At 43.6% G+C, this 21,511-nt stretch overlaps 1 protein-coding gene across 9 annotated transcripts in view; it reads right to left on the minus strand.

The window, feature by feature from the left end:
* The window catches only part of clip1a (CAP-GLY domain containing linker protein 1a), a 56,823-nt gene that overhangs the window by 26,539 nt on the left and 8,773 nt on the right, over positions 1–21,511 (minus strand). For 3 of the 9 annotated variants that reach the window (XR_011989357.1, XM_072709187.1, XM_072709188.1), the window contains exons 2-17: positions 18,983–19,251; positions 17,111–17,688; positions 16,351–16,475; positions 15,962–16,181; positions 15,628–15,825; positions 15,434–15,537; positions 15,279–15,339; positions 14,254–14,430; positions 11,243–12,148; positions 10,895–11,011; positions 8,709–8,766; positions 8,452–8,535; positions 6,746–6,902; positions 6,161–6,326; positions 3,463–3,678; positions 196–2,637 (exon numbers count right to left, since the gene is read on the minus strand). Coding sequence is in view for 8 of the 9 variants with exons in the window: in XM_072709187.1 (XP_072565288.1) it covers positions 196–2,637; positions 3,463–3,678; positions 6,161–6,326; positions 6,746–6,902; positions 8,452–8,535; positions 8,709–8,766; positions 10,895–11,011; positions 11,243–12,148; positions 14,254–14,430; positions 15,279–15,339; positions 15,434–15,537; positions 15,628–15,825; positions 15,962–16,181; positions 16,351–16,475; positions 17,111–17,688; positions 18,983–19,070 (5,697 nt within the window). In the remaining variant the exon portion in view is untranslated. Of the gene's footprint in view, positions 1–195; positions 2,638–3,462; positions 3,679–6,160; positions 6,327–6,745; positions 6,903–8,451; positions 8,536–8,708; positions 8,767–10,894; positions 11,012–11,242; positions 12,149–13,211; positions 13,317–14,253; positions 14,431–15,278; positions 15,340–15,433; positions 15,538–15,627; positions 15,826–15,961; positions 16,182–16,350; positions 16,476–17,110; positions 17,689–18,982; positions 19,252–21,511 lie in introns of all 9 variants that reach the window. The other 6 variants (XM_072709190.1, XM_023797752.2, XM_072709191.1 and 3 more) reach the window with 6 other exon arrangements.

Raw genomic sequence — 21,511 nt, forward strand, 5'->3', positions numbered from 1 at the left:
AACCCACAATCTAGGCAGTTCATACCATCCATTAGCATAAAGCAAGCAGATTAATGTGGTTAGTAAAAGTAAAAAAAAAAAAACAAAAAAAAAAAAACTGGAAATTAATGTTGGGAGGAACACACATGCAACAGTAGTGCAAGGTCACTCAAGCCATTCGGCAACAAGGTTAGTGGGATGGTTAGTTACGTGTACCTCAAGCTGCTGGGACAGAGCGTTTTTGTGCAGGGCTTCGAGATGCATGACTTTCTGGGCAGCTTGGTCCCTCTCCCTGACCAGGGTCTCCCTTTCGCCCTGTAAGGCACTCAGGCTAGCAGAGATTTCAGCCTGGGCTCGGCCAGAGGCGTCTGCCTTTTCCAGGGATGCCCGCTGCTTCTCCTCCAGCGAGGCCTTCTCAACCCGAAGCGTGGCAAGCTCTGCCTCCAGCGCCAACAAGGTGGCCTGCTGGGCTTTAGCCTCCTGCCGGAGCCTTAAGCTCTCAGCAGCACTCGCCTCCTGACCATTGAGAAAGGACTCCATCTCTTGCTCGAGCTTGGATTTGGCATCCAGGAGGTTTACTTTCTCCTTGGCCATAGAGGCAGTTTCTCTACCCACCTCTTCTAACTTAGCAGCAATGCTTGCTTTCTCAGCAACCAGGTTCTCTTTTTCTAGACTGATCTGCTTCAGCTGAAACCTCAGGGTCTCTGCCTCTTGGATAAAGGCAATGGCCTTGCCTTGCTCCTCCTTCAGGCTGATGGCCAGAGTGCACAGCTCTCCCTGAAGGTCTGTCACTTTTCTGTCCTGGACGTCCTTAGCTACAGCCAGCTTCTTTATTTCACTGGCACTGTCCTGTAGCTGAAGTTCCACATGCTGTTTTACTCCTGAGAGACTTTCATTCTGAGCAGAGATGTCCTGCATCCGAGCTAAAAGTTTCTTTTTCTCCTTTTCTAGCTCCTGCAGACCCCGGATCAAGTCAGTCTCCCTAAGAACAAGGCAGTCTCTCTCTGCCTTCAAGGTCTCCCTTTCCTGCACCACCTCCATCTGTACATAATCAGAGTCATCCTTCAGTTTCTGTAATTTCTCTATCAGATCAGCTTTCTCTCCCTCAAGGGCTTCCTTATGGGAGCACTGTATCTGCAGCTGGACTTGCAGATCTGATTTTTCCTGCTCCATCATAGATTTCTCAGCACCCACCGTCATCATGCTACTTTTCATTTCCTCTAGCATGGCTGTTAAAACGACCTTGTCCTCCAGGAGGTTTTCATTCATTCTGCAAGAGTTCTCCAGCTGCTCCTTTATGAAATGGACATCATCTGCCAGTTTGTCCTTTTCCTTTGCAAGAGCCTCCTTCTCAGATATTTCCCTTTCATGCTTTTCTATCAGATCTCCCTTGTCCTTCTCCAAACAGAGCTTCTCACTCACATGCTGCTGCACTGCAAGGTCAAGGGCTGCTTTCTCAGCTTGGAGGCCAATAAGTTGCTTCTCTGCTTCCTGTAGCTTGCTGTTGAGTGCCTGCTTCTCCTGGCTCAGGGATGTGACCTCTTGCTGGGACTTCTCTAAGGCAGCGGCTGAGAGGCAGAGCTTCTCAGACAGCTCTTCTTTCTCCCTGAGGATCTCAGCCCTCTCCATACATACCTTCCTCTGATGAGCCAACAAGTCTTCCTTCTCCTGCAAAAGGTGGAGTCTTTCAGAGTCAGTGATCTCCCTGCTGGTTTTAATTTCCTCTAGCATCTTGGCCAGGCTGTTTTTAGAGGCCTGCAACTCAGTATTGTCATAAAGAGACTTCTCCAGGTCTTTCTTGGTAGCATGCAGTTGATTTTGAAGATCTCTTTTTTCCACTCCAAGAGCTTCCTTGTCAGAAACAGATGACTGAAGCTGTTCAAGAATCTCAGCTTTTTCCTTCTCAAGAGTATTAGCCTCTGCATGCAGCTGAGCATTTCTTGCGTAAAGATCCTCTTTCTCCATGTTAAGTGAAGCCCATCTGGCCTCTAGCTCAGTGTTCTTGGTACTTAAGCTGGTGTTCTCCTCTCTGACCAAGTCTATTGCAACTGCCAGCTTCTCCTGCTCAGATGTCAGTTTCTCTTTGCTTTGCTTCAGTTCCTCCTGGATGCTTTCTTTTTCCTCAAAAATCTTCTCGTAGTCCTTCATGAGTTGTTTCCTGTTATTCTCCTGGTTTTGGATCTCCTGTTGGTACTTTAGAAGATCTTCCTGCCTCTCAGCATTTATCTTGCGAAGCTCCTCCAATTGGCCCATGTATTCTGCTTCAGTATCCTGAAACCTCTTGTTGGCCAGTTCCACATCTTTTATACGGACACTAAGCTCCTCGACGGCCTGGGAAAGGGTCTCCTTCTCCAAACACAATGCGGCTGTTTCCTTGTGCAGCTCCTGATTCTTGGAGTGAAGCGCTTCTTTCTGTAGGAGAACCTGCCTATTAAGCTGCATTAGTTCCTCAGATCTCAACAGAAGTTCTGTGCGGCTGGATCCCAGTGTAGAGAGATTCACGGCGGCATCAGAGAGCTGTGTCTCAAGGGCCTCTCTCAGAGCTCCAGATTCAGCGATCTCTCTAGACGCTCTCTCTAATTCTAATGTCTGAACCTCCAACTGTGCACCTAACTGCTCAGCTTCCTGCTTGGAGGAGGCTAGCTCGACAACAAGGGACTACAGGGGTAAAGTGAAAGGAAACAGGGGAAGGGAAAGGTCAAATCGAAAAAAAATGAAGTCAGGGAAACCAATAAAACAACAAAAAAGTACCATACACCGGGCAAGTTTAAAGACAAGCAAGCCAAAACAAGGGGGCAGGGTGGTACATATCAACTAGGAACAGAACACCAAACCACATACAAGTAATATTATCTGACCAACAAAACTAATGGACATGGTGAGCTTGTAACTGGATGAGGATGATGACGATTACTTGTCAACCTGATGACAGAATGAATAATGTAAGAGTGCCAACAAAATGTAACTGGGACTAAATCAGGAAGGTACGGATTGCCTAGATTTGGTGTTGCAACTGAGATTTCACTAAGAATTACTGCTGCATATCAACCAATTCGTTAGTAAGAACAGGAAAGGTCTGATAAAATCGACTGAAAAATTTCTCATTAAAGCCAATCAAACTGATCTACAGATTAAGAAATGCACACGTCAGATTTTCCTAGTACAATTGTAAAGTTAAGCAATGTCCTCTACACCTTTCTTATCTGGTAAAGCAAATCAAATGTTTAAATGTAGGAAAGCAAAATGATGCATAACTGAGGTGATGGAGAGTAAATACCAAATCACATCTGTGTTGCCGAATTAATCTTCTGGCAAAAAGAAGCCAAAAACACACAGTCCCACCCCGATCTTAGGTACATACGCTTGCCTGTTGTGCTATTTGTATTCAGCTCCATGACATAATCGACGTGTGAGTGCTTGCATATGAAACTCCAATCCTCACTACAATCACTCCATTACTTTAACTTATCATCAACAGCTCACCTGGGCCTGTTCTTTGTAGGACTTCAGCTCAAGCACCTGCTGTTCTAGGTCCACAGTGCGGCCTTGTGTTGTACCAAGCTCCAGCTCGACCGCCTCCAGCTTGGCATGAAGATCCTGGAGTTGCTGGTTGTGTTGCTCTGTCTGCTTCTTTAGGGAGATGGCTTGGGAGGCCTGGAGCTCCTCGTTCTGGGCCTGCACCTGTTTCATGCTCGCCTCCTGAAAGGGCATATTCGGGTGGGGGGTTAGAGCTGAGGAGATGGTTCAAGAACCCTTTCTGTTTAAGAAATTCCTAAGGTGGGAATTTTATTACAGCAAATGTAACCATATCTCATCAACAAGCAATTATATTTTATAATCAGTGCTGGGTCAGCAAAATTTGATTCCAAGAAACTAAAGCCAGACAGAGTACAACAAGCTGATACATTTTAGTAGGCCTGTCACGATAACTAAGAGACTAAACAAGAATGATATATTATACCTGTGGCACAGGGATATAGTCATTTGTTGCTTTACAGGCAATATACTGCCAAGCTAGTTTTGTGGAGACTCCACTCAGTGATATGAACAAACCTTGATCTTTAATTGGCCAGGAGAAAAATTACGGATGGGCCGATCCACTTTTTTCAGTCCCGATCTGATTCTGATACACAACCGCCGATACCGATACAAGAGCGCTTTTCACTTTTCACCATTTGTACATCTTATTTTAAGCAGTTCAATCTGAGTATTTTACAGGTGTGTATAGGCAGGTGGCGAATACTGCGATTGCAGCTCCTCATGTTTCATAAGCTGTATCAAGTGTGCAAAACAGCCCAAACAAGCGACTCCCAAATCATCCATTGCTTTTATCATATTACTTGCATTTTCTTGCAGTTGCCCGCACTTTTAGTGGGTTTTCCCACTGAATGCTACCTCCACCTCTCAAAACTTTGTTTTTACTAAGATTGCAATGGCAATTAGACTGAATGGCAGCGTTAGTGTTCAGCTTGCATGCAGCAAAAAACACATCTAAAATGGGAAAGAACTGTAATGTGATTGATTGTACAAATCGTTTTAACAAGAAATAGGAGCTACCTTTTCACAGATTGCCGAACACTAAATAAGTATTGCACATGGATGGGTCACATATGGCCGACACCCATGGGCGTCGCCGCCATTAAAGCTCGTTTGGATCCCCCCACATTTAACATAAAATATTAGTTTTATGCCAGTATGTCCCCCCCACATTCAAAATGCTTCTGACGCCCCTGCCGACACCAAATTTCAATTCAATTCAATTCAATAGGTTTATTTCACTTGGCATCTTTTCATTCATTATTACTTCACAAACATCAAATAGAAACAGTCAAGTGAAAAAATTTGTCTAATAGGTATGGATTGGTGCCAATACCAATCCAAATATCGGATCAGTGCATCTCTAAGAAAAACGACAGGAAATCATAAAGTAGTCGGACCAAAGATTCTACACAAACACCAATCCTACCTTGTGTTATTAGAATAACAAAAACGGCTAGCAGATCTGAAAAAAGACTGACTGAGAAAGTCTGGAAATACCAGCAGTAATAGGAATCTCTGCTATGGGATAAAGATGTCAAGATGGCTACAAACTAAAATAAAATACGCTTGTAATGCAATTGGCATATAGCCGTGCATGTTTTTGCGACAGTGTTACCGGCTCTATTTTTTTTTAGTTTTTATATTATTTTTCATTTCCATTTAAAATCTAGTTTGAGATGTGGTTTCATTAGTTTTTTTAAAGATGTAAATCTATTTCGTTTATATATATTTTACATGATGTTTTAGAATTTTTATAGGGATAGACAAAGTTGTAGGACTTTGCTAAGTACTACAAAATGTCACATTCTAGTGCCTGCTGCTATTTCTATGGTTCATTGCATGAGGAAATCAAAGAAACAAATCATTACATTAGCAAAACAGTATTTAAAAACGGTAAAGGAAAGTTTGATATTTGTTTATTTTACCTCAGACGGTTTTGAAACCAATAGTTTGTGTCATTTTTTTTAATTTAACCCGACCTCGGATAAGCGGGAGATAATGGATGGATGGATGAATTTTATTTATTTATTTTATTATTTTATTTAGTCTTATGGAAACATTTTCGTTACCAATTTTAACCCTGCCGTGCATACTTTATGCACACAGTTAGGGCACTGTTTATTCTAATAATATCCATACCACACTTCATAAACGTGACTTTTAAAAGCAGCTTTGCCTGGCGCATGGATGTTGGAAGTATAAACATTCAGAAATGCGGACGATCTGGCACAGCATCATGTGCGCTGCTGCACTCACACTTTCATGTGAAATACGAATCAACCCGGAACCACGCTTGCGACACAGAAAGCAACTGGCCATAATGTTGGGGGCATTCATATGTAAATTCTTATGTAAATACGATTTGCCAATATTAAGGTTAGAAAAAAAAATTCAGGTTTTGTCCATATATCGTGCGACAAGTGAAGAGCATAATTATTGTGACAGGCCTGCAAAAATGAGGAAGAAACAGGGGGGAAATTATACAGGGCACCAAACACGACACTGAGCCTAAACCCCTTAAGAGGCAACATCGAATCAGCTCATATACTAATGTGCATGACCAGCACTTATTTATTTCAGGCTGCATTGTTCTGGCTGGAACGACCACAGGGGCCAGTTGAGGCCACAGCACCGCGCTCACCAGCTGGGCCAGCTGCTGACTCCGTCCCTGCAGCTCAGCCTGGTGCTTCCCCTCTGCCTCCCGCAGCTGTTGGGCCACCCGCTCCTCACTCTGTCGCCGACTCTCTTCCAGGTATGCTGCTTGCTCCTTGGCCTCAGAAAGCTGGGCTTGCAGCTCCTCCACGCACCTGGAATGGGGGGTGGAGGTGACCAGGAGGGCTTTTCAGCAAGCCAGCACTACTCATTGAGGCCCATTTGGAACAAAACAGAACAAAGTTACACAGGCGAACTCCACTTTCAACTACAGCATTTGGGGATGCAAAACAAATGCTACACTGATTGTAATTATTCAGATCAATCACAATAAAATCAGTTCAAATGTAGGTAAAAGTGCAACCAGCCAGAAGTTAAACTGAAGCACTTTGAGTCTGAAAATTAAAAACATATATATTTACAGAGCAGACCCATGTGCTTCCACAACAGAATGATAATACATTCAAGGTTCATGTAAGCATCTTTATCTGGACACCTGGCAAGTACAAGTAAGCTAATTCTTTTTAGCAGCAAGACATAATGGAGGGAAGCCAGACTTGAGGGCAGAACTCACCTCTCTCTCTGGTTGAGCTCATTGTTCATCTTGGTTAGCTGGGCGGAGCTGTCTCCCGACAACTTCATCATGTCTGCCATGTCGCTCTCCAGCTTGGCCTTGTCTGCAGTCAGCCTGTCCAGTTTCTCCTCTGCTGCCTTCATCTTCCTGCCCATCCCTGCAATTACAGAATGTTTTCTGAGGACTGAAATTTGGTCTCAAACAAAATACAGTGGTACCTCAGTTCTCGAACTCACCAGAACTCGAATTTCTTAAAAGCCGAACCAACCAGTTCGAAAAAAAAATACCTAGAACTCGATCTGAATCTCAGAAGTCAAACCGTGAACGCCAACCTAAGATAACTTGTATGCGCGGGGAAATGAGTCACGCGGCACGTCTCTCAGCGGAAACAAAGGGTAACCCTTCAGTCTCAGCCTGGCACTGAGATTTGTTTTCCTTCGCGTCGTCTGAAAATTGTCCATTTATCAATATGTTTTTTTCCCCCTACATAAAGCTGACACCCAAGCTTAGCATAGACAGGAGTTTACTGACAGTCTTTAGAGACAGAGCTGCTGGTTTATGCACTAGATCCAACATTATCCATACATCTGCAACTACAATCAATCAACACTAAAGATACTACTTCTCACTGGATCCTTTTCAAATTCATCACTTTGTGATATTTCATTTTAGTCTCATTTTTATTTTTTGACAAGTGTCAGTACATTTCATCATAGTTTTTAGCATCATAAATTAATTTTTATTTTGCCCTCGACAATAGTAAAAATCTTTGTTGAAGAATAATTCCGTTGATGAAAACTGGCATAAATGAACAATGGTTACTGCCACTAAAAACCCACACATTTACATCATTATGTGTAGAATTGGTATTAACTGGATAACAGACAGGTCAGGCAGCTCCGCTGGGGACCCTTGACCTGGGGTATGTATGAAACTAGGGGTATGGAAATACGTGGGGGACAAATAACATCTCATAAAATGGTACAGAAATATTAGCGTTTCACAATCCATTTGGAAACACTGTGTCTGTCAGTTGAAGTACATCAATATGAAGGCAGAATATTCTTGGTCATTGCCATCTTAGCACTCTTCTACTAACAAACTATTTTTTTTTACCTGACCAGTCACTTAGCCTAAATGATTTGCCTGCTAGGTGTGTTGACAAAGCAGATGCTACTTGAATTTAGTCTGATGGTGATATATTTGTATATGCATATATCTGTACAATACAATTCTTCTATAATTATTTACAAGTTTTGAATTGTAACATTTATAGCTAGACGTACAGCAAATGTTAAGGTTTTGTTTTGTTAGATGTTTTGCCATGTAGAGGCAAGCAGCCCTGCAGAGAAGGTAGCTGGAAAAGCGCATAAAAACACTTAAGTCAGTGACAGAATGCGCTTAAGCGTTTCTCCAGCAAAAATGCATATCTGGCCTAAGTGCACATAAACCCAGGCTTAAGTTGATAGTGGAATATGCTTAAGTGGAAAAAGTGCATGGCTAAATGCTTACACTTACATTGGTAGGCCCGAGTGCATATCGCACATAGCCAAACAATGACTAATAGGGAGAAAAGTAGCGTTGACTTCCAGCACTACACACATCTCCTTTATAAACCATGTATTATTGCACGACAATGGCATGGCAAGTGAGACGAATGATAAAAATGTAAACATCAACCTATTTGAAGAAGAGGCACCACTGACCGGCCTGCTGGCTCTTAAGGGTCTCCGTCTCTGTCAAAAGGGCGGTGAACTGAGCCTCTTTCTCACCAAGCTTCTCCAAGGTTTCTTCAAAACAAAAGGGGAAATAAATCAGACTTAAGATCATTTACAAATTTAAAGTTTTAGACATTGCAGCTGTAATTATGGCCAAATTAATATTTCATTTGGGTAGAAGTCAAATCTTATAATTATCCAGTTAGCCATTTTATCAAATACTTTAAATTTAATACAACACTTGCCTTGCAGGATTTGGGCAGTTTTACTCTGTTCTGCTGTTGAACCATCAAGGTTTTGCTTCTGGAAAAAAAAAATTGAAGTTAAAATTAACAAAAACTGTTAAGAGAACCAAGACAGGAAATCCAAACAGCTTAGAGTGAAATGCACTAATTCAGGACAAAAAGCTCCCTCTGGTGGAAATACATCAGAACTGAATTCAGGAGAGCACAGAGTTTGATATCACTGGTCAACATACACTTTGTCACAGAAGAGTTAATGGGTATTTCATGTACTTTTTAATGCTATCACCCATAGTTTTTGAGCAATTCAATTTGTAGGCTATACTGGTCGTATGCAACTAATTATTGAGAATGTAAGGGTATAACAATTTAGGAAAATTTTTATTTCTGTTTGTGATCCTTTTTAAAACATGACAGAAGGACCTGAAGTACTGTAAGTATATACTACCAGTCAAAAGTTTCAACACACCTTCTCATTCAGTGGTTTTTCTTTATTTTTATTGTTTTCTAAATAGTAGATTAATAATGAAGACTTCAAAACAAATGAAGAAACGTGGAATTATGCAGCAAAAAAAAAAAAATGTTAAATGAACCAGAATGTTTTCTATTTCAAATTCTTCAAAGTAGCCACCTTTTGCATTGATGACAGCCTTGCACACTCTTGGTATTCTCTCAATCAGATTTATCAGTCATTGGAATGGTTTTCAATGAACAGGAGCGCCTTGTCCAGAGTTAATTGGAATGTCTTGCCTTCTTAATATGTTTGAGACCATCATTTGTGTTGAGACAGGGTTGGTACATAGTTCTACACAGTGAATAGGCCTATTCAACTACTGCTCTACTCCACATTATGGCAAGAACCACTCAACCAAGAGAAACGACAGTCCATCATTACTTTAAGACATAAAAGTCAGTCAATCCAGAAAATTGCAAAAATTTTGAATGCTTCCTTAAGTGCAGTTCTGAAAACCATCAAATGATGAACTTGGTTCTTTCTCATGCCCCAGGAAAGGAAGACCAAGAGTTAATGAACATTCAAGGCACACTTAACCAGCATGGCTACCACAGCATTCTGCAGCGACATGCCATCCCATCTGCTCTGCGCTTTAATGTACTATGTAGAAAACAATAACAATAAAGAAAAACCATTGAATGAGAAGGTGTGTCTAAACATTTGACGGGTAGTGTATTTTGCCAGGCTATAACATGTTTGGACATGTTGAGACAGCATCCTGTTCTCTCTCTGACATGGAAAAACGATATCAAGACAAATAGAGCCCCAGTATGATTGCTGACGTCTGCTAGACCCTTAAGAGGAATGTTCCTGAGGCCAAGTATAGCAGAAAATCATACACTTCTGCCTTTTAGACGAGTCACTTCCACCATGCCCAGATGCATATAAGCCTAAAGTTTAATTGCAAGTCACTCAAATTCCTTGCATAATAGGGAATTATGATTAGATATTTGAATTCAGCACATAAAATCCTGTAAAATTCACCTTTTTCTATTCATGTGACAAGAAAGTAAAAATTTGTTGATCAATGTATCAGTTCATCAGGTCTTGCTTTGGATGGAAAAAAAATACTTAAGAACATAAGAAATTTACAAACGAGAGGAGGCCATTCGGCCCATCATGCTTGTTTGGGGAGAACTTAACTAATAGCTCAGAGTTGTTAAAATCTTATCTAGCTCTGATTTAAAGGAACTCATGGTTTTAGCTTCCGCTACACTAGCAGGAAGAAGTGCTTCCTCAAATTTCTTTTAAAATGTTCCACTTATGGCCACGAGTTCTAGTATTTAGACTAATATTGAAATAGTCATTTGGCTGAACAGCATCCAGACCCGTTAGAATCTTATACTGTAGACCTGAATCATATCCCCCCTTAGTCTCCTTTGCTCAAGGCTAAACAGATTCAGTTCCGCTAACCTCTCCTCATAAGACACTTTGCCATTTACTTCACAGCTTAACTGTATGAATGGCAAGTACATGCTGATCATTCATTATAAAAGCACATTTTTTAGATGCTTGAAGAATCCCATCAATCCAGCTGCTGCTGAAACCAGTCCCTGATTCTACAGTAGATCTCACCTGAGTCTATTTATTACTCAAATTGAGAATCACTTACAAATGAAGTTATAAGCCAGTCCCCCATGACTTGGGCTTTAAGTCTTGTCATCCTACCACTTACCAGGTTACCCAGCTGCTGCTCCAAAGAGAATCTCTCTTTATCAGTGGCTGCCAGCTTCTCCTTGAGGGACAGCATCTCCTGCTGCCTGCCCTCCAGTTCTCTGACCAGGTCTGTGACCTGCGGCGTATGTGGCCGCCATGGGATCATGGGAAAGGTGAAGGGGAAACCACCATGGGATGAGTATGAATAACAAACTAACAAAACAATGACTAAGTTAACTATGAAATTAAAAAAGAAGCAAGATTAAATATGTGGCATAATGGATAGAAAAACTAAAAGGATGCAAAAGAAACATAAGGAACATCAACGTATGGGGCGGAAATGAAAACACAATGAGCCTGGACCCACCTTGGCAGACTGCGAGTGGGATGTGGCTTCAGCTGCCTCCACACTGGCCCTCAGTTTCTGAACTTCCTGGTTACCTTGAACCTCCTGGGCATGCAGGGCTTCCCTGGACTCCCTAACCTGCTCCCTCAGAGCCTGCAGCTCAGAGACCTGCTGCTCATACTGGCCCTCCAAGTCCTCTAGCTCCTTTACCTTCACTTCAGCAGCATGAAGCTTGCCCAGGACGTCCTCCATCTCCACCAGGTGCTGTTCTTCAGCACTCTCCAGGCTGCTGCGGAGTGACTCTGCCAGCCTCTCCTTCTCTTCTGAGGTATGCATCAACTGGCCATGCAGATCCTCTATCTCACGGGACCTGGATGTTCCCTCAGCCTCCTTCCTGGACTTAAGCTCTTCCAATTGCAAACTGTGCTCCATCTTCAGCCTCTCTATGGCACTCTTCAGTTCCACCAGCTCAGCAGACTGAGCTCCTGCATCCTTGCCAAAGGACACCTTCAAGTCTTCGATGGTCTGCTGGTTGGAGACAATGGCCGACTCGAGTTTGGTCCGCCACAGTTGGACGACATCCGCATTCTCCTTTTCAGCTTGGCTAAGGCGACCCTGAAGCAGCTCATTTTCCTGGGAGAGCTGGTCACTGTTGGCCTTCAGCTGGGCACGCTCTTCCTGCCAGGCCTTCTCACTGGCCTCCAAGCGTTCCCTCAGGACAGCTAGCTCGTGCTGGTGCTCCGCACCCTGTGCTGCCAGCTGAGCCTTCAGCAAGCTGAGCTCCTCTGAGCCAGAGGGCACAAAGTGGCCGGCCTCCACCCCCCGTGACGACTCCAGGCACATGCGCAGGTCAGCCACCTCCTTGGCTCGTAGGGATAAGTCTCTCTCCAGCTCCATTATACGAGATTTCTCAGAAACCGTTGCTACCTACAACACGGCAAAATTTGCATTGAAAACAAAATGAAGCCCCCGCGATGGGCTATGGTAAATAGGATGGAGCAGGGTCCACTGAGCAAAGATTCCCTTGTTTGAGGATACTGTAAGGCCATTTCAGGACTACAGCAGGCCCTAAAAACACCCAAGGGAATGCAGAGAACAGTACAGTCTCCCCAAGAATGGCCTGATCAGAAAACAGCACACAAGGACAGGGTGCCTGGAGCCACAGCTACAGAGATGTGTGTCATGGCCCACAACCATGTGCAGATTGTATTCAGGAGATCTACCCTCCCCCCCCAACAAAAGCAGCTGAGCATTAAAGGTAAGGAATGTGGCTTGAGCATGGCATAGGAATAAGAAGCCCAAGTAAGCAGGAGAGCCAGGGAAAAGCAGATGGGGATGAAAGGCTATCCAGGACTGTCAGTGAAGGTTTGCGACAACTTAGGGCAACCTGGGGTGAACTAGGGCAGAATGAGAATGAGCAGTGCACAGCTGGCAAGACCAGCAGAACATAGCTGCCAACCTCAGACAACCCCAATCCAATCCGTACACCCACCCGAATAGCCACAAGGTTACAGAGAAAGGTCTGTTTAGGACTGTTTAGTCCTGGAATGGCCCTTTGACCATGTTAGCTCAAGGTAATGGCAGATGTTATTGGTTAAAGAAGTTTCCTCGGTCAGCTATTTAATAAATTGGCTGACTTCAGTGTTATGTATTTGCCAAAAACAAAACCCCGTCAAGTTGTTTTCATCCACCTTGTATCTCTCATTGCAGTTTACAAAAATCAAACTGAGAATCCACTGAATATGTGAATCCAAAAACTTCTACATAATATTGCTGCTAAGTTCAAAGTTAACTTATTAACTTAAAAGTTAATTTATTCTTTTCATTAACCCAAAGTGCTTCAACTTAACACCACATGGGTACACAACACACTTTTCCACCTTTGGAAGGTGTATTTGTTGGTAAAAATCAGGACACAAGTATTCCCAAAGGCGCAGGCAAAGGGCTGCTGGTTTCCTCGACTGACACTTTACGGAACGGGATCCATTACCCTAGTGTCTTCTAACTCTCTCTGGAGTTTGTCAGCTTTGGTCTTTTCAAAGAGCAGGCTCTGTTCGAGTTCCTTAATGTGGGCATGCTCCAGTTTGGTCTGCGTCTGTTAGTAAAGAAGGGAGAGGAACAGAACACACCAATGCCACCATCACATGCCAGCCAGACTGCTGCAAGGGAGCTTCATGCAGGCCGTGCCAGCAGCACCATCCACCAGTGAGGAGAGAAGGGATGGAGGGGCAGGTGGGTAAGTGAGGCGGAAGGGTTGGGGTTCGGGAGGGACGGAGATGGAAAATGATAATGGAAATCAAGTTGTTGTGATTAGAGCATAACTGTGAGTGGGAGGTGTTCAGGTCAAAAGAACCATGCAGAACCAAGCTTTAAAATTATGAATGATCCCAAAACAAACAGAAAGTGAAGGAGTGCATGAGTGAATGTAACACAAAAGGACTTCGACCAGTCTGTCAGGTGAGGTACTGAATGTTTGAAAGGGATTGAGAGGGGCTTTTGCATGATGCTGCACTGCAGCAACATGAAAAGGCTACAACAAATTGCGGGACACCACCCCATTTTAGCAGCACGATTAGAGTCATTGTATCACCATTTACAACAAAGTAGGAGAGTTAATACAGAAACTATATTACCATAGACCCCAGAATAACTTGAGATAATGCAGAAGAGAAGTTAGTATGAATGATTTCAATAAAATCGGAATGTAAAAATTTCAAAATAAAAGCCAACAGGGGGTATGTGATGGAGGCGTGCGGCCATACTTGGCGATGCACACTCAACATGGCCACTGCCAGTCAACATGGTGGACAAGTGAAAGGGCATTAATGGCAGAAAACCTTCATTTTTGGGCTTACAGTAAAACATTGCATTGTCACTGTTATTGTTTCACACACAAAGCATTTGATGTTCCGTTATGTCTTATCTTTCAGCAGAGGGCACATGCAGGCAAACAACTGAGGCTTAGAGTGTTGTTAGTGCTGCAATTACCAATTAAGGAAAAAGAAAATCAAGTAAAATCAATAAAATTCTACCCTGGGAATCGGTTTAAAATGGGGAATTTCAACGCAGGATGTCTTCGGCATATTGGGATTGCTGTGGAAAGACATTGACATATCCGGTGATGGAGACAGCCAGACCTGCTCCGTCCCACACGCTCCACATGCCAGGGCTGCCAGATGGGCTCGAGGCATAGGCACAAAGACGATGAGCTAAAATAACCATCGAGAAGCTTCAGGCAACAGTCTACACCAAGATCTGCAGCTCACAAAAGCTTCTTTCAACATGCACACTAATGTCACAGTTCATAACCCTGGAGGGAGATTAAGTGAGCAATATATGTGCCACTCAGAAATTACTGACATCCAAGAAGATATCTTGGAGTTCTGGCTGTGCTGCTTCTGATGGTATCATCAGACATGCCTCCAAATCCTCATATTGATCAGATTAAAATGTGTAAAGAAATCCTCATTGCTACATAATGTTGTCTTAGGAACAGCACAACATGCCATATCAAAGAAGGTACCGCAAAAACAAGCATTTGTCAAGCTTAAAGCAAGCCAATACTAAACATTGTAAACTTTTACTAAAACTCATTCAGTTTTATGCACTGGCTCAAGATGTTTTTCCCAACATTTTTGCCCAAGCATTTTAATTTCACTTGATTTCTTCTTGTTCTACATTAAAAGAATGGCTGATGCACCAATTACTCTGAAAGAGCAGTGATTTGTATATAAACGCTAAGGTTTAGGCAGCATGATGTTTAGAGTACGGATACTAATCAGTAAACGGTTGATTAGACTGGGTGTTAACACAGAAGCCAAGCCACATCTGTATTTTGACTTAAAAAGAAAAGAGATGACTTATACAATAATGATATTAAAAGTTTAATCTAGGGTGGGATGCTCTGATACAATGATGTAAATGTTAAAACCAACTCATCAGTCATGGGATCCCACCCCGACTCCTAAAATGACACTGTGTGTGTGTGTGTGTGTGTGTGTGTGTGTGCACGCACATGTATGCGTTTGGGACAAAGAGGCAGATTGTGTTCCTTTACCTCCAGGTCCCCTTTGGTAATGCAGGCTTCTTCCACACGGAACTGAAGGTCCTCCACTTTCCTGTTACACAGCAGGGACATTTCAATGCTTCCGTCCTGCTACAGGTTATCATCAAAACACCCCCAACAACCACAACCCCCACACCACCACCAACCTTTTCTCCTCCTCCAGCTGGTTCAGCAGCTCCACCTTGTCCCTGTCTGCAGCTTCCACCAACACACGCAACTGGTCCATCTTGGCCTCCATCTCCAGCACATACTAAGACATGTAATGGGAATGGGAGGGCTTTAGGGGTGGGCTCCTCATTTTCATCAATGCCCAACTCACACAGACTAATGGCAACCCCACCTGCTCCTGGCCCTCCCTCAGCAGCGTAAGCTCCTGCTCCACCTGGCCCACGTGGCTAGTGGCCTTGGCAACCTCGGCTCGCTCGAGGTCCCGCTCGGCCAGCAACTGCTCGATGTGCTGCTGCTTCTCCTTCAGGGCTTCCTGCAAAGCCGTGGTGCCCGAGATCTTGCGTGCATAGCGAGATGATGTCTCCGTCAGCTGCAGAGGGGCCGCAGAAGACCAAGAGGACTCAAACCCTTCACATTGGAATAACCGTTTAGGCAGTCATAGCTGCAGTTACCAGGGGGAAGTCATAAGGTTCACATGGACGGTACATGCGGACGAGACATCTCACCAGGCCTGTACGGCTGGGCTTGCCGCTGACGGAGGAAGTGACTGAGCTCATGGAGCTGATGGAGGAGGCGCTGGGGCTGCGCTTGAGGGAGGACGGCGTGGCCACGGACTTGCGTGCCGCAGCCGCCTTGGCTTTGGCCGGTGTGGTGGATGGGAAACCAATGCGCGTCACCTTGTGCACTGGGGCAAACAGGCCATACCTGGGCTGGCACTGGAAGTACCTGCAGATATTAGGTATTTCAAAAGCTTAATTACTTTTATTGTTAAAAGTCAATGACTACAGTTAGTGTGTTGGATACTACTAATAAGTGAACATTTGATGCACTGGACCACTATGAAGGCCGACAGCAGCATCATGCTCTTACAGCCCAAACAGGATATAGTGGTCACCTGGTTCCAGCCACCGCCCCGTCATTCTTTCCCAGAGGCTCATCCAGCTCCACGCCACACCACTCGCCCTTGGCAAAGTCTGTCTCACCCAGGAACCGCACCACACCGGCCTTGGTGCCCCCGACCTAAGGAAGGAACAGCAACTCCGTGATCTCCAGGCTCATTGTCATTCACAGGGTCAACTGTGGCGGCAGCACCACAGGCAAACATAATAATAGATTTCAGGCCCTCAATCTTGTCCTGGGGATCTCCAGAACAAGGGCCGAAGGCCTCTGCTCATGTTTCCAATGTGTATATTTAACACTGTGATCTCACTGGTCACATGCAACTGCTGTTTATATATTTTAGGCCTTAGGTCCAGAACCAAGCACTGTTGCATTCTGGTAAGGAAGGAAAGACATTCGATATTTGAGAACTTGTCACATGAACAAAGTGGAAACCAGAGGAAATGAGCTCTAGCTTCTGCAGCCACAGGGCGGGGGAGCGGCTAGCAGGGGGTATGCATGAGGTGGTGGCTTCTAGTCCCATTGCTGCACAGAGGAACAAGACTATGGAGCCAGTGCTGAAGATAAAAGGGAGCACAGGAAGCAGGAGAACACAGAATATTCTAAACTGAGGCAAACTCACATCACCATGCTGTGCAGGAATATTTGTTGTAAATATGCCATGAACACATTCAGCAGGATTATTTTTAAAATTAGAGCATGTTCTTTCTGGTGTGTCTGCAGGGTTCTGAATACAAGAATGTCTACAACCTTACCAGCACGCGATCTCCCATCTTCAGCTCCCGTTCACCCTTCTTAATTGAGCCTGCCTCGGACAGGTTGGAGACAGACTCACTATTGGCCCGTGCCAGGTTGGAGGCTGGATCTGTCGGTGAGGTCTTCTTGGGGGCTGGGACTGGGGCTGATGCTGCGGCTGGGGCAGAGCCCGTGGCAGGAACGGGAGCAGGACTGGCTGCGGAGGCTGGGGCGGTGGTGGCAGCCGGGGCAGCAGAAGTGGGGGAGGCTGCTCTGGAGGGGGGTGCCGTCTGTGCGCCATTGGCCTCGCCCTCTGTACGGGCCAGCTTGGAGGGCCGAGTGAAGATGCCTCGCAGAGGCTCACACTGGAAGTAGCGCACGCCTGCCACTGAGCCATCGTTCTTCCCAATGGGCTCATCCAGCACGATGCCTGCCCACTGGCCAGGCGCAAACTGTGTTTCACCCAGGAACTGCACAAAGCCGGGCTTGTTGCCGTTTACCCACACACGCTCCCCAACCTGGAAGCTCTCTGCTGCATCCTGCGGCTCTGCTGAGGCGGGACTTGCAGACTTTTCGGCCAGAACAGGTTTAGGCACAGCTGCAGAAGGGCCAACAATAAGTCAGTACTTGATGAACAAACTGTTGGTAATGGTAATACCCTGAATAAGGGGCTAACACCATCATTCTTCTTACAACTGCTTGAATAGGAAAATGAAAAGGAATTATTATTATAATGCTGTATTAAAAGGTCCTTCAGTGGTGGGCTGGCATCCATCCAGGGAGAACCACTGCTTTGTGTCCTATGGTGCCTAGGAAAGGCTCCAGGACCCCCCTCCAAGAAAAAAGGATTTCCCTTGTATTTACACTACATTACTGCATGCATCCCCTCATGGCTGAAGCATAATGCCTACTCATAATTCCAGGCTAAGAGTGATGAAATAAGACAAGGCACCTTCTCCAGTGAGAGAGCTCCTTCTCTCATCATAAACATTTAAAGAGACATTACTGGTGCTCTTTTGTCTAGTTTCAGGCTTACACTGATTTGATTGGCCATCAGTGTAATCAGGTATATCAGTTGAGAACTAGTACAGATCACAGAAGAGCTAGACGACTGATTAGCATCGTACACTTTGTACTTTCTGGGTGGAGTGGCAGTGAAAGCTTTAATTTGATGCCAACACAGGCCCGTAGAGCTCAGTGACAAGTTCAGGCCACCAGCAGACCTGTCATGATCATTGTAGCTGCCTCAGTCACTGTAACCACAATTTCCACAGTGATATATATTGGCTAGGGGCTGGGAGGGAGGGAACAGGATATCCTGTGCATTTAATGTAACAGCAATACAGATATCTGCAGAATAAGCAGTACTCACTTAAATTTGTCTTCAGAAGTGATTGTCCAACAAAACACAGAATTACTCACTGCAAACAGTACACAATTACACAGGAATGGGCTTCCATTTTGTACACTAAATAGCAGAGGGACACTATATAGTTACGGAATTCTCCATAGAACATGAATTCTCTGATGAACCCTACAGCTGCCAGCAAATAATAAGGTTTTAGTTCCATGTTGCAACAAGACTCATTCATTCAATGTGGCTCCCCTGCTCCTCAGAGAATTCTTCATCCCTCACACACCAAGGCTATTGTCCAATAACAGAAAGATTCTTTTATTTTTACTAAAACACTGAGAAATTATGTGCTTCAACAAGCAGCCTAAAATGCAATTTCCCATTTAAAGTGAAGACTGTTACTTTGGGTCCATTTGTCCTGTACTGTTTTTATAGCAGAGATCTGCACACTGTTCATTAACTTAAAACACTGGTTAAAAAATTGCCAGACTAAGAACAGGCATCACGTCCCAAACAGCCTAAAGGGAGAGATCTTTACCTGTGGAGGGTGCTGTCTTCGCAGCAGCCACAGCTGGCCTGCCAATCTTGCTGGGCGCTTTCAGCCCACTGGGCTTTGCAGTACTCATGCTTCTTTAAGTTACTAGCCTCTTGTCTGTCAGAGGGCTTCAGCCCGGTCCAACCATGGACTCAGTTCCACTCCACTATGATGTGCTATCCGTCAAAACAAAGTGGAGGAGGGACAAAATGGAAAAACAAAAAAGGACAAGGGGATGGGGGGGAAGGGGATGGCGCCCTGGAAAGAAAATCCTGTAAGGAGAGAAGAAAGGTTTATGAATGACAAAGAACAAGGAAAAAGGAACACAAGTTCAATGGTACAGACAGACCCTTCCCATCAGGAGAGGCCAGGATTGAGAGAGAACCCTAGAACCCAACTGAAACTCATGCTACAACTTGCTAGTCTGACAATTTGCTGGGCCCTGGTCACCCAAACACTTTTATTTGCACATTATTCCACTTTCAGAATATGGGACAGTGCATTACTGCAGAGATCAGCCCAGCTGGCAGAGCTGGCAACCACAGTTTTTGTTCACTGATACATAGGAGGGAGGCTTTAGCCCTCAAATTAGTTAATAGAAAGGACTGCAGTTAACCAGGCTGGCACAGCAGGCTGATAGAACAAGGCGAATGGCTCCGACAGGACAACCTTGTTATTGCATAGCCCTTCTCGGGCAGTGGTTGAATGTAACAAAGTATTTGTACTTCGTTACTGTACTTAAGTACATTTTTACATATTTGTACTTTACTTAAGTAAAAATAATACTGCATACTTTTTATTTTACTCCATTACATTTTGCGGCAATTATCTGTACTTTCTACTGCACTACATTTCTACAATTTATGTCGTTAGTTGTTACATTTCATGAACACAATTTCCTCAAAATCTTGCATGAAAAAATAGTTAGCCTATTGTGATCCTGAATCACAATAGGCTAACTATTGACTGACTTTTAACAATAGATCCTGAATGAGCAGAAGAGGGTGAAAAGAAAATGCACATGCATGAACACGTGAGAAGTATTAACAGCAGCCCAACAGAGAAATTATAGGTCTGTTTAGTGACCTTCTCTTTATGCTCCTCTCCACCCAATGGTCTGAAGTGTGGCTGTAATACATTTGAAAATATTCCCGACACCAGAATGTTATTTAAATTAGCTAAACATTTTACATTTATTTATCATTATATATTTAATCCTTGTATACCACCTTTAGTAACCTGAATGTCAGCTTTACAATTCTCCTGGGGTCATATGATTCATAGTGTGGTCGCTGTTCCCAGTGTATGCCACATACTTTCATCCTCAACAATTCACTACCAAATTTACGGCAAAATTAGTTCTAAATTGTTTTATGGCCATTTATTTTCCAAAAAAGAACACAGTAAAGTGTCTATTTTACATGTGCTTTCAAAGTGCTGTGTTTGAAAACAGCACTCTAACAAAAATGTTTTTTTCCTCCAATATTACATCCTCCAGATTCAAGATTACATAGAAAAACACTGAACTGGACCCTTACGGAGACACAGACACTGATGTCAGCGTATTTTGAGAGGTGGGTGCTCTGCTATACATGTAAATAAACAGGAAGGCATATTTTGCCTGGCAACTATTACCATTATACAATATTTTTATTTGTACATTATTTCAATCATAAAATATGTATAAAATTTTATATTTTTATAACATTAGTTATTTTAAAAAAATGCATAAAGTTACATTTAAGAAAATGTTCTTAGTGTTCAGGGAAGAGTGGTTCACAATTTGTAACTCCGCATTTGTAAATTTGTGGTCCATTTAGAGCTTTTTAAACATCTCTCCAAATATGGAAAGCCACTATATAGTAGGTCATATCTCAATCTTATCAAATTGATATGGACCTGGGATCAAATCAGATTGATCCAAATATGGAAAGCCACTATATAGTAGGTCATATCTCATTCTTATAAAATTGATATGGAATTGGAATCTAATCAAATTGAATTGAAAGCTTGTAAATCGAATCAGATTTGGGCATCTGTGCCAATACCAATGAGCCATTACCTGCTCATCGCTGTGTCAGTATTAGGGGATGTCAGGGTACCTCTGCCAGCACTTCAGTCTGATGAGGAACATGCCAAGATTCCTAAGCATTCCATGTACAGTCGCTATTTAAAGATGCAACTAGTTACTGTAAACACAGATCCCAGAGTGTCTGGGCAGACTGACTAAGCTCTCTAAAAATATGGAGTGAAAAGCTGCTGCTGCCTCGCTCCTCTACTAAAGTATAATCAATATCAGTGCATGCATAGCCTTCTCCAGTATACTACAGTTAAGACAAACAGGCCACCTGCCTTTCATGGATTTAAAATTCCATTATTCCACAGATAGTATGTGGTCCAGCCTCCAGTGCTACTTATGTAGTCCAACCACATTACAAGCATGTCTCACGGGTGTTGTTCAGTTGCACAAATTATCATCTATGGTCATAGTTTGGGCACAGTACCTCAGACAGATAAGTAGGATACAAGAGC

Source organism: Paramormyrops kingsleyae, chromosome 2 (assembly GCF_048594095.1).
Source record: "Paramormyrops kingsleyae isolate MSU_618 chromosome 2, PKINGS_0.4, whole genome shotgun sequence".
Lineage (NCBI taxonomy): Eukaryota > Metazoa > Chordata > Actinopteri > Osteoglossiformes > Mormyridae > Paramormyrops > Paramormyrops kingsleyae.